The 13639-nt window shown below is 49.2% G+C and overlaps 1 protein-coding gene across 1 annotated transcript in view; it reads left to right on the forward strand.

Annotated features, from left to right (window-relative positions):
- trappc8 (trafficking protein particle complex subunit 8) overlaps positions 1-13639 on the forward strand; it is a 34767-nt gene that overhangs the window by 1816 nt on the left and 19312 nt on the right. The window contains exons 2-14 of the mRNA XM_084444374.1: positions 1308-1523; positions 3244-3327; positions 5644-5733; positions 6696-6870; positions 7809-7962; positions 8693-8792; positions 8905-9161; positions 9277-9392; positions 9755-9905; positions 10359-10459; positions 11026-11131; positions 11229-11360; positions 12105-12329. Coding sequence (XP_084300500.1) covers positions 1308-1523; positions 3244-3327; positions 5644-5733; positions 6696-6870; positions 7809-7962; positions 8693-8792; positions 8905-9161; positions 9277-9392; positions 9755-9905; positions 10359-10459; positions 11026-11131; positions 11229-11360; positions 12105-12329 — 1907 coding nt within the window. The remainder of the gene's footprint in view (positions 1-1307; positions 1524-3243; positions 3328-5643; positions 5734-6695; positions 6871-7808; positions 7963-8692; positions 8793-8904; positions 9162-9276; positions 9393-9754; positions 9906-10358; positions 10460-11025; positions 11132-11228; positions 11361-12104; positions 12330-13639) is intronic.

Here is a 13639-nt window from a genome sequence, read left to right on the forward strand (position 1 = left end):
GAGTCTGCCAAGCCTGGGGAGAAGGTGCCACCCAGTGCCAACAGCGTCCCAAGCCTGGGGAAAACGTGCCCCCCAGTGCCAACAGCGTCCCAAGCCTGGGGGGAAACGTGCCCCCCAGTGCCCCCCAACAGCGTCCCAAGCCTGGGGAAAACGTGCCCCCCCAGTGCCAACAGCGTCCCAAGCCTGGGGAAAACGTGCCCCCCAGTGCCAACAGCGTCCCAAGCCTGGGGAAAACGTGCCCCCCAGTGCCCCCCAACAGCGTCCCAAGCCTGGGGAAAACGTGCCCCCCAGTGCCAACAGCGTCCCAAGCCTGGGGAAAACGTGCCCCCCAGTGCCAACAGCGTCCCAAGCCTGGGGAAAACGTGCCCCCCAGTGCCAACAGCGTCCCAAGCCTGGGGAAAACGTGCCCCCTAGTGCCAACAGCGTCCCAAGCCTGGGGAAAACGTGCCCCCCAGTGCCAACAGCGTCCCAAGTGGGAATGGCCCCCAGGCAAAGCACCGTGCCACGCCTCGAAAGATACAGTATAACTGTCTGAAAGAGAGAACATTTCCCCTTCCCACTTCTTCATTGAGAGCTGAGATTCTGCTGACTTCTGCGTGCCTGCTCTGCTCTGTCCGTGTGTCTGTCTGCTTTGAACCACTCCCCTCCGGCAAGAGGCAAGAGGCATCAGGACCAAGACCTCACTCCACAATAACGGCTTCTTCCCCACAGCCACCATCCTCCTCCGCCCACCCCCCCCCCCGCCCCAGTTTGCATCACTTGCGCACGACCAATGGCACACACATTGTATAAATAAAACATCGCACACACATCACACTGCACTCTAGACACACACTATACTCTCACCACACTCCATTCTGTGTATATTGTGTGTTTTGCATTTGTAATTTATTTTTTGGATATATATTGTATTTTGTCTTTGCACTGTCCTGTCCTGCACCATGTCTAATGCTGTCCCCATCAGTGTGTGCACCATCTAAACATATTTCTAGTATGTGTAAACCGTGCTGGATCTGAATCTGTGTAGTAGAAAGAAATCTCACGTGTGTGGCTTTATGGTATCATGCTCAGCTCATACTACCTCCTGTGAATATCTGTATAATGTGAATATTATACTCCATATTACATATTTTTAAATATCTATATTCGCGAGGGATAAATCCAGTGAACATACAACATTGGAGCTGAAAGTAGCTTGGTATTTTCATTTTGTGTTTGTTTGTATTTCATTATGTTGGAAGTTGAACCTTGTATATTTCGGCCTGTACCCCTTCTCTGATGGATTATTTTGTCCGTCTGTCTGACAGGCCACATGAGGGACCCCAATAACCAGGTGCAGGTGGTTAAGAACCTGCGCATCAGCGTGAACAACGTAGTCACACGCCCCACGTCTGCGCCCGTGTCCGGTGTCCCTGGTCCCGCCCACCGCAGGCTGCTCAGCGAGGTGGTGTCGTCATGCCAACCGGCGGAGGGGGGCGTGGCCAACGTCATCACAGCCGGAGACTACGACCTCAACATCAGTGGTAAGTCAAGTCACTTTACTGTTAGTCTGCCTGAACATATCTAGGTTTTGGGGATAAGCCTTGTCATTCGTTTATTACTGTCCAATCAGTGGCGACGGAATATGTTGTCGGCCCAATCAGTGGCGATGGGAGATTCTCCCGTTGCCAATCAGATTCAGTCCAGAATCCTCCCCTATCCGTAACCGTTTTCAAAGTCCTCTTCACTACGTGAACAAACAACAACCTAGCAACCGCTCCGCCCAAGACCCCCCCTCCCCATCTCCGCCCAAGACCCCCCCTCCCCATATCCGACCAAGACCCCCCCTCCCCATCTCTGAATGGTGATGAGTGCAGCCAGGCCTTTCTTCAGCACTGGCACAGTGTAAACGGAAAGTCTGGCTACTGTATGCGAGACTACTTTATTGTCACATCACTGTGCACAAGTGTACAGTGAGTGAGATTATTAGGTGCAACGTTACAGTACCTACATTGAGTAGAAACGCCCCCCCCCAGCATCTCAAGACCTGTACAGCCCTGTGGAAAGGGAAGAAGGAAGGAAGGAAGGAAGGATGTGATGAGAGAAACAGTGGAAAGGGTTTGGAGAGAGGTGTCAGAGTATGGCAGGGGCAACACATCAGGCAGGATAATAATAATAATAATAATAATAAAATACAACATTGATACAAATACAGCAACACAGTGTGAACTGGGCCTAATTCACAATAGCTGGATCCATTGCATACTATTAGTATAGTTTGAAGTCACTCGCTTCTGTATTTCCTGGACAGATACAGTATAAGTGCAGTGTACTGACCAGCAGCTCAAAAATGAGGGAAGCTATTAAGAAACCGAACCTTAAACCCACTCGCCAATGCCTCATTCTGCCTGCAGAGGGCAGCGGACACCAGTGGAGAGAGAGGGATGACCAGTGATTTCTGTTCTGTTCATGCTACTGTTTGTTGAGTCTGTGTTATGCATCCATTGATAACATTTTCCCCACATGTTATGTCTTTTTCACTCACCTGGATGAACCTCGGGTAAGAGCCTCCCTGAGATGTGTGTTAACCAACAACATTAGTTACTGGTCACTTCGTTTGAAAATTCAACAGAATTGTGTATGAAGTTTCATGCAAATAATTGATTTATATCTATCATGTTTCATTTCAGTTATCCTACAAGAGATGCCACAACTTTTTTTTTGCCACATTTCTGTTCAATTTTACACGGCATGACCAATGTGTAACGTTGTGTAAACGTTGCGGCAACGCTGCCGCAGTGTGTGTGATGGAACATACTCTATCACCAATGCTCAGCACAGTCCCTAATAATACTGTAGCTTAATTAGTGAAATGTGCTCAGAGAAACAGCCTTATCTAACCCAAAGAAGCAGACCCACCATGGCCTCTTGCCTGTCATCAGCATAGCTTTAATATACAGTATGGTGAATTGATAGACTCTGTCCCAAAGCAGAGTTTCGCTGTGAAATAGATCTCACTTGTTGGATCTCATACTCACATGTCATTGGGGTAAGTGGACGCCATGGTGGCTCGGCCTCTCATTTTAAACGCAGCTCTGCCCTGATTTTTCCCTGCAGCGTTGGCTTATTTGATGTTGGTAGAGGATGTAGGCTTATCTGATGTTGGTAGAGGATGTATGAGTGCTGGTACTTGGGTGGGAGCCCTGTGCAGGTAATGGGATGTTGCTAACGCCAGCCCTGACTCTCTCCCCCCCCCCCTGTCAGATCGCTCTCTTAAAGCGAGCGCTCCCTGGTACACTGACTGGAGAGACACACTAACGGATCTCAGCACCTCCAGGCATTACGCAGGTATTCTCACCTCACGGCGTCTGTGTAGGGGGGCGGTGGTGGCCCTCTCCTCTACCCCTTCCAGCTAGTCGGCTATCCTACCTCCATCCCTCCCTCTTTCTCCCCTCTCCCCCTCTCTCTCTCTCTCTCTCTCTCTCTCTCTCTCTCTCTCTCTCTCTCTCTCTCTCTCTGTAGCTGAACTGTGTATTGGACTCTCCCTTTCTCCTGATCTCTGCTTTCTCTCAAAAGGTGGAGGTGGCTCTGTAGATTCACATTTCCTTTATTCACTGTACGGTATACCTAATGGAATTGTGTGTGTGTGCGTGTGCGTGTGCGTGTGTGTGTGTGTCAAATTGTCATATCACAAATACTCTATTAGAAGGTGATTTCATGGCATTAAAGCTCATTTTGCATTTCATTACAAAATGGACCTAACCTTGGGCAGTTAGGCCAATGCTCCTCCGTTTATGTATGTATTTATACAGGAACACAGGCTTAATTGCCCAAGCTTTATCCACTTTCAAAAGTCCATTAACAAAGTACAAGGAAGGTACATTTACAATAAATTGATACAAATTGGTGAACGTTTTAATGGAGGTTATTGCATTAGCCTTTTGCTTAGCCTCTGTACATTCTAACTGGGGAGATGGCAGAAAGAGCTTTCCAATGCTGTGAATCACTCTCTCCTGACTCACTCAAGCTTGGATCTTGAGGAGCCATTGTGTCAGTCCTTCCTGTAAACTCGTGAGGATGTGTGCATTTCTGTCATTTCATATTGTTTCAATGAACACTGGAAACTTTCCCTATTATTCAGCTTTCATTAACCACACGTTCACAACTAGTGTATATTATGCTATTGTCAGGGGAAATAATTCTCAGAAGAACATGCTGGACATTGTGCCGTTATGCTCTAGTAAACAACCAACTATAGTGAGGTAGACAACTGTCACTGTCAAATTGTTACAACTTTCTCCATAGTCCAAACTAATTTGTATCTCTTTGTCTTGGCTACATTGTTGATCTTTGATACATTTTTTCTTTCCTGCCTACGCATGAGAAATTTTTATCAGACATTTCCAGAGCAGTTCTCTGAAAAAATGGGTTGTTATGGAGAAGTAAGGAGGTGTTGGACTCCCTCTGTTTTTGTTTGAGACAGACAGACAGAGAGAGAGAGAGAGAGAGAGAGAGAGAGAGAGAGAGAGAACTGACATCTGTATACGTTCAGGCATGGATCTAGCCTAAACACAGCCTGTTGAGTTGGTGATCTCTGTGTGCTTGTCTGGTGGACGTGTGTAATCAGTTAGAGCAGAGAGGAGGACTAAAGGTTTGCCTATAGGCAGCCAGGAGCTGAGGTCTTTGAGGCTGATCACCAGACCTCCAGGATCTGAGGTCTTTGAGGCTGATCACCAGACCTCCATGAGCTGAGGTCTTTGAGGCTGATCACCAGACCTCCAGGATCTGAGGTCTTTGAGGCTGATCACCAGACCTCCAGGAGCTGAGGTCTTTGAGGCTGATCACCAGACCTCCAGGATCTGAGGTCTTTGAGGCTGATCACCAGACCTCCAGGAGCTGAGGTCTTCGGGGCTGATCACCAGACCTCCAGGATCTGAGGTCTTTGAGGCTGATCACCAGACCTCCATGAGCTGAGGTCTTTGAGGCTGATCACCAGACCTCCAGGATCTGAGGTCTTCGAGACTGATCACCAGACCTCCATGAGCTGAGGTCTTTGAGGAGGCTGCTCCTAGCTCTGTTTCTCCTCCAGAAGTGTGGCTTTAACTGCTATAGAGAGAGGGATTGATTGCTTAATTTGTCTAAATGACAGCATTTCATTTTCCAAATCCTAAATGAATGAGTTCAGCTTTTCCGTCATTTGGTTGAATGCTTTAATGATCACCTGAGGCACACACACACAGGTGTCCAAGTGTTGATATAAACAGGTTTTTCCTTTTGTCATCATCATCATTGTTATATTGCAGTGGTTGTGCTTTACACTAATGATCATTTCTTTAGTCCCAAATGTGAGAGCGTTTAGCATGATAATAAGCGGCGTTTGACGAAACAGAACCTCTCTTTTATCTAGGAAATCATTAATATATGCTATATTTTCTTCCGAGGATGTCTTTCTTCAGCTGTGTAATCAAACCTTTTAGTTGTCGCCCGTTAGTAGGACCTTGATTCCTGGCTGATTGTGTGTGTGGGTTGTCTGTGACCGGACCTGCTGACTGATGAAACTGGGGTGTGTGGTTGGCCTAGTCTCTCCCGCTGTAGAGATGGGGCTCCATACCTTCTCTTCACTGCTGTCCTTGCTCACCCCTCTCTCTCTCCCCCTCTCTGCAGCCACCACGCCCTGGTTCGAGGCCTACAGGGAGAGCTTCCTCCAGTCCATGCCTGCCTCCGATCATGAGTTTCTCAACCACTACCTCGCCTGTATCCTTAGATCCATCCATCCCTCCATCCATCCCTCCATTCCTCCATCCATCCATCCCTCCATCCATCCCCCTAGGGGTAAATTTGGTGTTTCAGCAATGGTTTGAAAAAAAACAAGCACACTAGATGCAGAGTAGTAAGAACAAAAAAGAGGAGGAACAGGGACCCTATACATCCATATGTACAGCATATGTACAGTGCAGATACCCAGAACCAGGGCTTAAAAACAAAATTCTTTTTCAATCGGTTCGCTCTGAGCAGAACCAGCATATTTAACGTTTCCATTCTCGTGTTCCGCCACCAACATAGCGTTCCTGAACCGGTTAAGAACGACAAATATCGTTCCGTTCATCGTTCCGGGGGTGTTAGCCTATTAAGACTCAGGCCTACAGTATTTCTTGTAAGGTATAATCAACAAGTCTAGCGTTGTGGTGGCCTTATTGCCAACAATATTAGCCTTGATGTGTGCTGTAGTGTAGCCTTGTTGATTATCTTACAAGAAATGCTATAAAAGGTAATAAAAAGGCTCAGCTTCTTTAAAAAAAAAATTGTTTTAAGTTATATAGGCCTACTACAACCAAAAAAATACGTTATTAACCGGTTTTAAAGATTTCAAATTAACGTTTCTGTTCTGGAACAATTAAAGACCATTTCGTTTTCGTTCCTGTTTCTGTTCCTCGTAAAATACCGTTCGTTTTCGGTTTTCATTTCCATTCCTTGAACCGGTTCGGAGCCTTGCCCAGAACATAACTTGCATGTCTCCTTGGCCCTGTTGTCTCTTTGTTTTCTTTGTACAGTAAGTTCTCTCTCTACGGTAGACGACTCAGTCTCTATAACCTTCAATTATGTTCTCTCTCTACTTCCTTTGATCAATGGGCTGTGTTGGTACGGCGGAGGTGGTTCAGTACAGTATGTGTTTCCTGCATGCCTGCGTGGTTGTCCTTGACTGGCGCCCCCTGCAGGTCTGTTGGTGGTGTCGTCCAGCGAAGCGGTGCCCGTGGAGCAGTTCGTCAGGCTCTCTCAGGAGCAGCACAGGGTCCAGCACAGCGGAGAGTACACCAACCCCAAATGGTTCATCCCCAACACGCTCAAATACTACGTCCTGCTGCACGACATGAGCGAGGGAGACGAACCGAGGTACTGGCGCGCACGCACATGCACAGTTAACACCTCAGTAGTGGCCACAACCTCTGTGTGTGTGTGTGTGTCTGTGTGTGTGAGAGTGAGAGTGAGAGTGAGAGAAAGTGAGAGAAAGTGAGAGAAAGTGAGAGAAAGTGAGAGTGAGAGAAAGTGAGAGAGTGAGAGAGTGAGAGAGTGAGAGAGTGAGAGAGTGAGAGAGTGAGAGAGAGAGGGGGGGGGAGTACTTGAGGCCCAGTGGTATTCTTAAAGAGAGAGAGAGAGAGGGAGAGAGAGGGAGAGAGGGAGGGAGAGGGAGAGAGAGAGGGAGGGAGAGGGAGAGAGAGAGGGAGGGAGAGGGAGAGAGAGAGGGAGGGAGAGGGAGGGAGAGAGAGAGAGAGAGAGAGAGAGAGAGAGAGATAGGGAGAGAGAGAGATAGGGAGAGGGAGAGGGAGTACTTGAGGCCCAGTGGTATTCTTAAAGAGAGAGAGAGAGAGGGAGAGAGAGAGAGAGGGAGGGAGAGAGAGAGAGAGAGGGAGGGAGAGAGAGAGAGAGGGAGAGAGAGAGAGAGATAGGGAGAGAGAGAGAGAGGGAGAGGGAGTACTTGAGGCCCAGTGGTATTCTTAAAGTACTTCTGGTCATTTGTTGTGCTTCTTCAAAAAGAAGCCTTAATAAGGAAGGCTCTGTTATTTATTTTATAGTCTTGATTGTCCTCTTCACTTGCAGTCTGACCTTCATCAGGTTGTCTTTACTAAGAAGAAGACAGTGTGGGAGTCCTTTCTTTCTACTAAAGTTGACCATAATTGCTTCTCTCCGACGCACCTGTCATGCTAAAGATGTGCAGAAGTTCTACTCTGTCAGAGCTTTGACTAAAACCTCTTAGCATAGAACACTAATGAAAGAGAAGTGAACTGAAGTGAACCCCCCCACACCCCGTGTCCCTGTGTCCCCTGTCTCAGAGCGGACACCGTGTACGAGGACATGAAGCAGAGGTACGGGCCCCAGGGCTGCTACCTCCTCAAGGTCAACTCCCGCACGGCCACGGCGGGGACGGACGAGCAGATCCCGGACCCCTGGAGCCAGTACCTCCACAAGAGCCACCTGCACAGCCAGGTAGCGCCGCAACGACACGCCGACCGCCCTCACCGCGGGGGGTCTTTTTATTTTTTCTTTTCAATTTTATTTGGAAGGGACCATGTGCAATTAAAACATAAATGTAAAAACATTTGATGCATCGCAGCAGAGTTAGCCTTAGGCTAATTTGGATCTGCAGTCCCTGTAAACAGGTAACAGATAAAAACAACAAACATAATAAGTAAAACAAAGTACAATACAGATGACTTAGCATTACATTAAGACACTCACTCTTTCACATTCATCAGTCATAGCAGCACGTCCAGTCACACAACCACACTCATTCACAAACCCACCTAACTGATTAGTGATTGCAGTGTTGAGTAGATTTAAGATGACTTTTTAGGTTGGTTTTAAAGCTGCTAAAATTGTGTACTGGCTTTAATGGAGAAAGCTACTTGCCCAAAAGCTGAGCGGTTTAAGGGTACAGTGCAGTCATGTACAGAAGCTATTCTTGTAGATCGTACAGAGCTACGATAACAGACAAACTTGTCCAGACAGGAGGGAGCCAAGCCATGTAAGATTCTGTACACTATACACAGATTTGAGAATATTCGAGAGCGGGAGAGGCGCTCCCTCTCCGGGGGGAGGGACGGGCCCCCTTAACGCTCGCCCTCGCCGAGGTCACGGACGAAGCCGTTGCATTACTGCGACGCTGTCTTAACGTGGCGCGTGTGGTCACGTTAGATAAAGCGTTTGTGTTTCGCAGGACCTGTTCGAGGACTCCGTCCAGGCGGCCGTGACGAACAACGTGGAGAACAACGTCGGGTCGGCAGAGATGGATGGACACGACTCGCCGGATATTAAAGGTCAGTTCCCTCAGGTCATTCATGATCCTCACCCGGGATCTAAAAACACAGACGGAATGTTCCGGTAAGTGGGACCCGGGGCTGACGATGTGGGGTGCCCTCAATCCTTCAGATGGACTCCCCAACAGTCTGGGCGGCCATCCGCTCCAGCTGGACACGTCGGGCGACCCGGCCGGCCTAGACGCCCTCGGGGTCGCCGCGTCCTCCGATCCTCCCAGGAAACCGCCCGCCGCCGCGGGACCCGGGACGAGTCGCGGCACCTGTCTGACGCTCAACGACCACGACCGCATCAGGCAGTTCATCCAGGAGTTCACGTTCAGGGGCCTGCTGCCACACATTGAGAAGAACATCAGACAGCTCAACGACCAGGTACGCGCACACACACACACACAGAGACTATTTTCTATCCACATATTTTGCTATTTTTAAGTGTTCTCTCTCCTTCATCCCCCCCACCCACCCCTTTTTTTCGTGCTCTCTGTAGCTAGTCTCTAGGAAAGGCTTGAGTCGCTCTCTGTTCTCAGCCACTAAGAAGTGGTTTGGTGGAGGGAAGGTTCCAGAGAAGAGTGTCAGCGAGCTGAAGAACACCTCTGGGCTGCTGTAAGTTCACCAACTAAGGAGAACGCACTCACGCCTCACACACCACACCTTCACTCCGCCTGACCTGCTCTGCTCTTTCAGCGGTCAGCTCCAATTAGAGACAGATTCGGTGAGTTGGGAGGGAGTGGAGATCCTGGTCATATTGCTCACTGACCAATAGGGACGGGCCGCTTGATCGATCCACGATCGAAAATGGACGATTTCCGTTCAAAAAAATTAGATAGTGATTGCGGCTATTTCTTAAAATATCTGATACGGAGAACCATCGCAAAAAAACCAACAACCTGAGTGTGACCCCCCCCCCCCCACCCCCTCGCCACTTCCCCCCGAGAGTGTAACCATTGCCCCCTGTGATGTCACAGCTATCCCCCAGAAGCCCCGGAGCTGCAGATCAGGAAGATGGCGGACCTGTGCTTCCTGGTGCAGCACTACGAGCTAGCCTACAGCTGCTACCACACTGCCAAGAAAGACTTCCTGTCCGACCAGGCCATGCTCTATGCCGCGGGAGCACTGGTGAGGGAACATAACACACACTCTCTCTCACACACACACACACACACACACACACACACACACACACACACACACACACACACACACACACACACACACACACAAACAAACACAGCCACTCTCTTTCTCTCTCTCTCTCTCTCTCTCTCTCTCTCTCTCTCTCTCTCCCTTGACTACTACTCAATCCTCCTTTCCCTCTGCTGTTCGTCTTATCCTTCCCGCCTCAGTAACGAGGCGGCCATGCCTCATGGCTTTCTGGGTCACGGCTCATGGGAATATTAGTGGAAGAAAGACAGGAATCATAACGGCGCCCTCACAAGGCTGCTATCTACCTAGCCATCCACCCGGGACAGCCAACTGTTTGTCTGTATGAGAAATGGATATTATTTTCTAAATGGTGATCCATCTGAACCGTGTTCCTCTTTTCCCCCCCACACGCCCCTCTGTCTGTAGGAGATGGCCGCCGTGTCCGCCTTCCTCCAGGCGGGTGCGCCCAGGCCCTACCCAGCACACTACATGGACACCGCAATACAGACCTACAGAGACGTGTGCAAGTACGGAACAACGGACCCGCGCTTTCATACACACCAGAGCCGTCTCACACGGTCATAGTTAGGCTTGCAAAAACCCGGGAATATTCCCAAACTTCCCAGATTTCTAATATGAATTTATGGGATGTAATGGGGATTAATGGGAATAAACTGGACATTTATGGGAATTAAATTAGGTTTTTCAGTTTACTTCCGTTAGTTCCCATTAATTCCCATAAATTCCTGTTAATTCCCATGGGAAGTTTGTGAATATTCCTGAATTTTGTGTAGTCATAATGCACATATACGTAATAAGCAGGGATACTGTGTTGATTTGTTGGTGTGTGTGTGTGTGTGTGTGTGTGTGTGTGTCTCTGTGTGTGTGTGTGTGTGTGTGTGTGTGTGTGTGTGTGTGTGTGTCTCTGTGTGTGTGTGTGTGTGTGTGTGTGTGTGTCTGTGTGTCTGTGTGTCTGTGTGCGTGTGTGTGTGTGTCTCTGTGTGTGTGTCTCTGTGTGTGTGTCTCTGTGTGTGTGTGTGTGTGTGTTCGCTCGTGTTCTGACATGGTGTTAACGGCCCGCCCCCTTCAACAGGAACATGGTGCTAGCGGAGCGCTGTGCGCTGCTCAGTGCCGAGGTGTTGAAGAGCCAGGCCAAGTACTCTGACGCCGCCACCCTCCTCATCAAGATGACCAGCGAGGTGAGAGGAGCCATGAGCCACCACCCCACCCCTCCGGAACGATCCGCTGACCCGTCTACGTCTCCGGGCTCACCTGCGTGTGCTTGCCTCCTCCCAGGACTCGGACCTCCGCAGCGCTCTCCTGCTGGAGCAGGCGGCCCACTGCTTCATCAACATGCGGAACCCCATGGTGCGGAAGTTTGCCTTCCACATGATCCTGGCTGGACACCGGTTCAGCAAGGCAGGACAGGTGAGCGGGGGATTTGACCGGGCCGGGCCCTAGGCCAGCGGGGGAGGAGGCCCTAGGCCAGCGGGGGAGGCCCTAGGCCAGCGGGGGAGGCCCTAGGCCGGCTTAGCGGGGGCCCTAGGCCAGGCCGGTTTAGCGGGGGCCCTAGGCCAGGCCGGTTTAGCCGGGGGAGGCCGTTTGAAACCAGGCTGAAGATGGCCACAGCGTCCCCCTAGGCGAAGTGTGTCAAAATGAGGCGGTCTTTTCATTAACGACTCAGCTATGCAGTAAAAGAATGAGTAATATAGCCTAGTTAGACTGATGTAGCCTGATAGCTGTAGACTAGAGCAAAAATAAGAGGATTATTATTGCTAATTAGACTGATTCACAGAGGCTTTTTATATCAGAGCAAGACGGGTTAAGACCGGCGAGGGATGAAGACCTCCCAGAGGTCAGAGGGGTTCAGTGGACTTGTCCTTTTGAAGGCCAGTGTGTCTGTGGGGGCCAGGAACATCAAAGTGTGTGTGCGACTGGGGGCGATTGTTAAAGCTGCTCCATTTTAAAAGCTGGGCCTGATGGAGCGAGTTAATGAAGCTTTCATCTGTTCAAGCCTTCTCCTCCTTGAAAGCTTTGTTGATCTGTCATTCCCTAATGCCTTTTTTTAAAACTCTTCTCTCTGTCCTTCTCTTTTATTCTCCCTCTGTTCTATCTCCTCTCCTCTTGGCACCACCCTCCCTCCCTCCCCCTCCCCTCCCTCCCTCGCTGTAGAAGAGGCACGCGTTGCGCTGCTACTGCCAGGCCATGCAGGTGTACAAGGGCAAAGGCTGGTCCCTGGCGGAGGACCACATCAACTTCACCATCGGCCGCCAGTCCTTCACCCTGCGCCAGCCGGAGAACGCCGTGTCGGCCTTCCGCCACATCCTCACCAACGACAGCCAGCAGACGGCCACCCAGCAGGGGGCCTTCCTCCGGGAATACCTCTACGTTTACAAGGTCCGCCAGCCACAGCCTCACCAGGCTGGGAACACTGTAGAAGTAGAAACCACTTTAAAAAAAAAACGCAGCGAAAAGACAGTACTAACAACAGTCAGGCCAAAACGTTGTTCTCTGGTGACCCGGAGGCTCACAGGGTAGGCTCTGTCTCTGTGTGAGTGTCCCCTCAACACGTAGGGGTCATGTTGCCTCCTCGTCCCGGGGTTGATTCCTGCCGGTGACTAATGGTGGCTGTTGTAGCTGGATCTTTAAGACTCCCATTACCCACACTTCCTAATGGCGGCGGCCGTATTGATTCATTGTGGCCGATTGAGGCAGTTTGTTCAGATGATTGTAAGATGTGATGTAAGGTGTCGGATGGAATGGCAGTTATAAAAGTAATTTGAAGTGGAAGATGGAATGTCTCTCCAAAAGACGTTTCTTTTCACAAAAGTTGATTCGAAGTCGAAGGGAAGGATTGTAAAATGGCTGTGTTTAGCAGAAGAGGGACAGATTGTGCAGTTCCCTCCTGTGGAGGGTGACTTCTATTATTTTCTCTGGAGGAAATTTTACCACTACTAAAGCTGTAAGCTCCGATCACATTGATTGCTCACTTTTCCAGAAAAGGAGAAAAAGCTGTGTTGTATTTTGCCGCATATTATTATTTTCCTACAATAATAATTTCACAGAAAAACACAATAAAATCACACCCAGGTTGTGAAGTAAGCGGTGCAGGTTTATGAGCAATCTATACTGCCCTCTGCAGGTGGGCAACGGTATTGGCTACTTCTGATTGGTCTAAATTTGATGCTACAAACAGACAGACACACACAGACGAATGGACAAACAAGCACCACTTAAAAACCCAACTCAACACAAACTTAAATGGGTAGTGTGCTATTTTGAACATTTATCCCTATTTGTGGTCTGTCTACCATTAGGAGAGCATACTGAGACTGGTCAGATTACACCTTGTGCTTCCCGTCTCAGAAAAGCACATTCATCATAGTTTTTCCACCACATTTACATATGCCCCATTGACTTCCATTCCAGGTCAGTGAGATCCTGCATAAAAACTGCAGCTTAGCTAAATACTGGAATAATCAGTGAAATTATGTTCTATGTTTAGGGTCATGGTAGAAAGACCACAAATAGGGCAAAAAAAAAGAAGAAAAAAAAGACCAAAATAGCACACTACCCCTTTAAGGTTGATGCTTGGATCGGGTCTGCTTTCTGAGCAGTATCGGAGCAATAGTGGAGCAGGAGAGAAGGCCCATGGACTCTTGACTTTTTTGGAAACCTGCCGCCACTTTCCATTCAAAATCCATCCG

This window comes from Borostomias antarcticus (assembly GCF_949987555.1).
Source record: "Borostomias antarcticus genome assembly, chromosome: 10".
NCBI lineage: Eukaryota > Metazoa > Chordata > Actinopteri > Stomiiformes > Stomiidae > Borostomias > Borostomias antarcticus.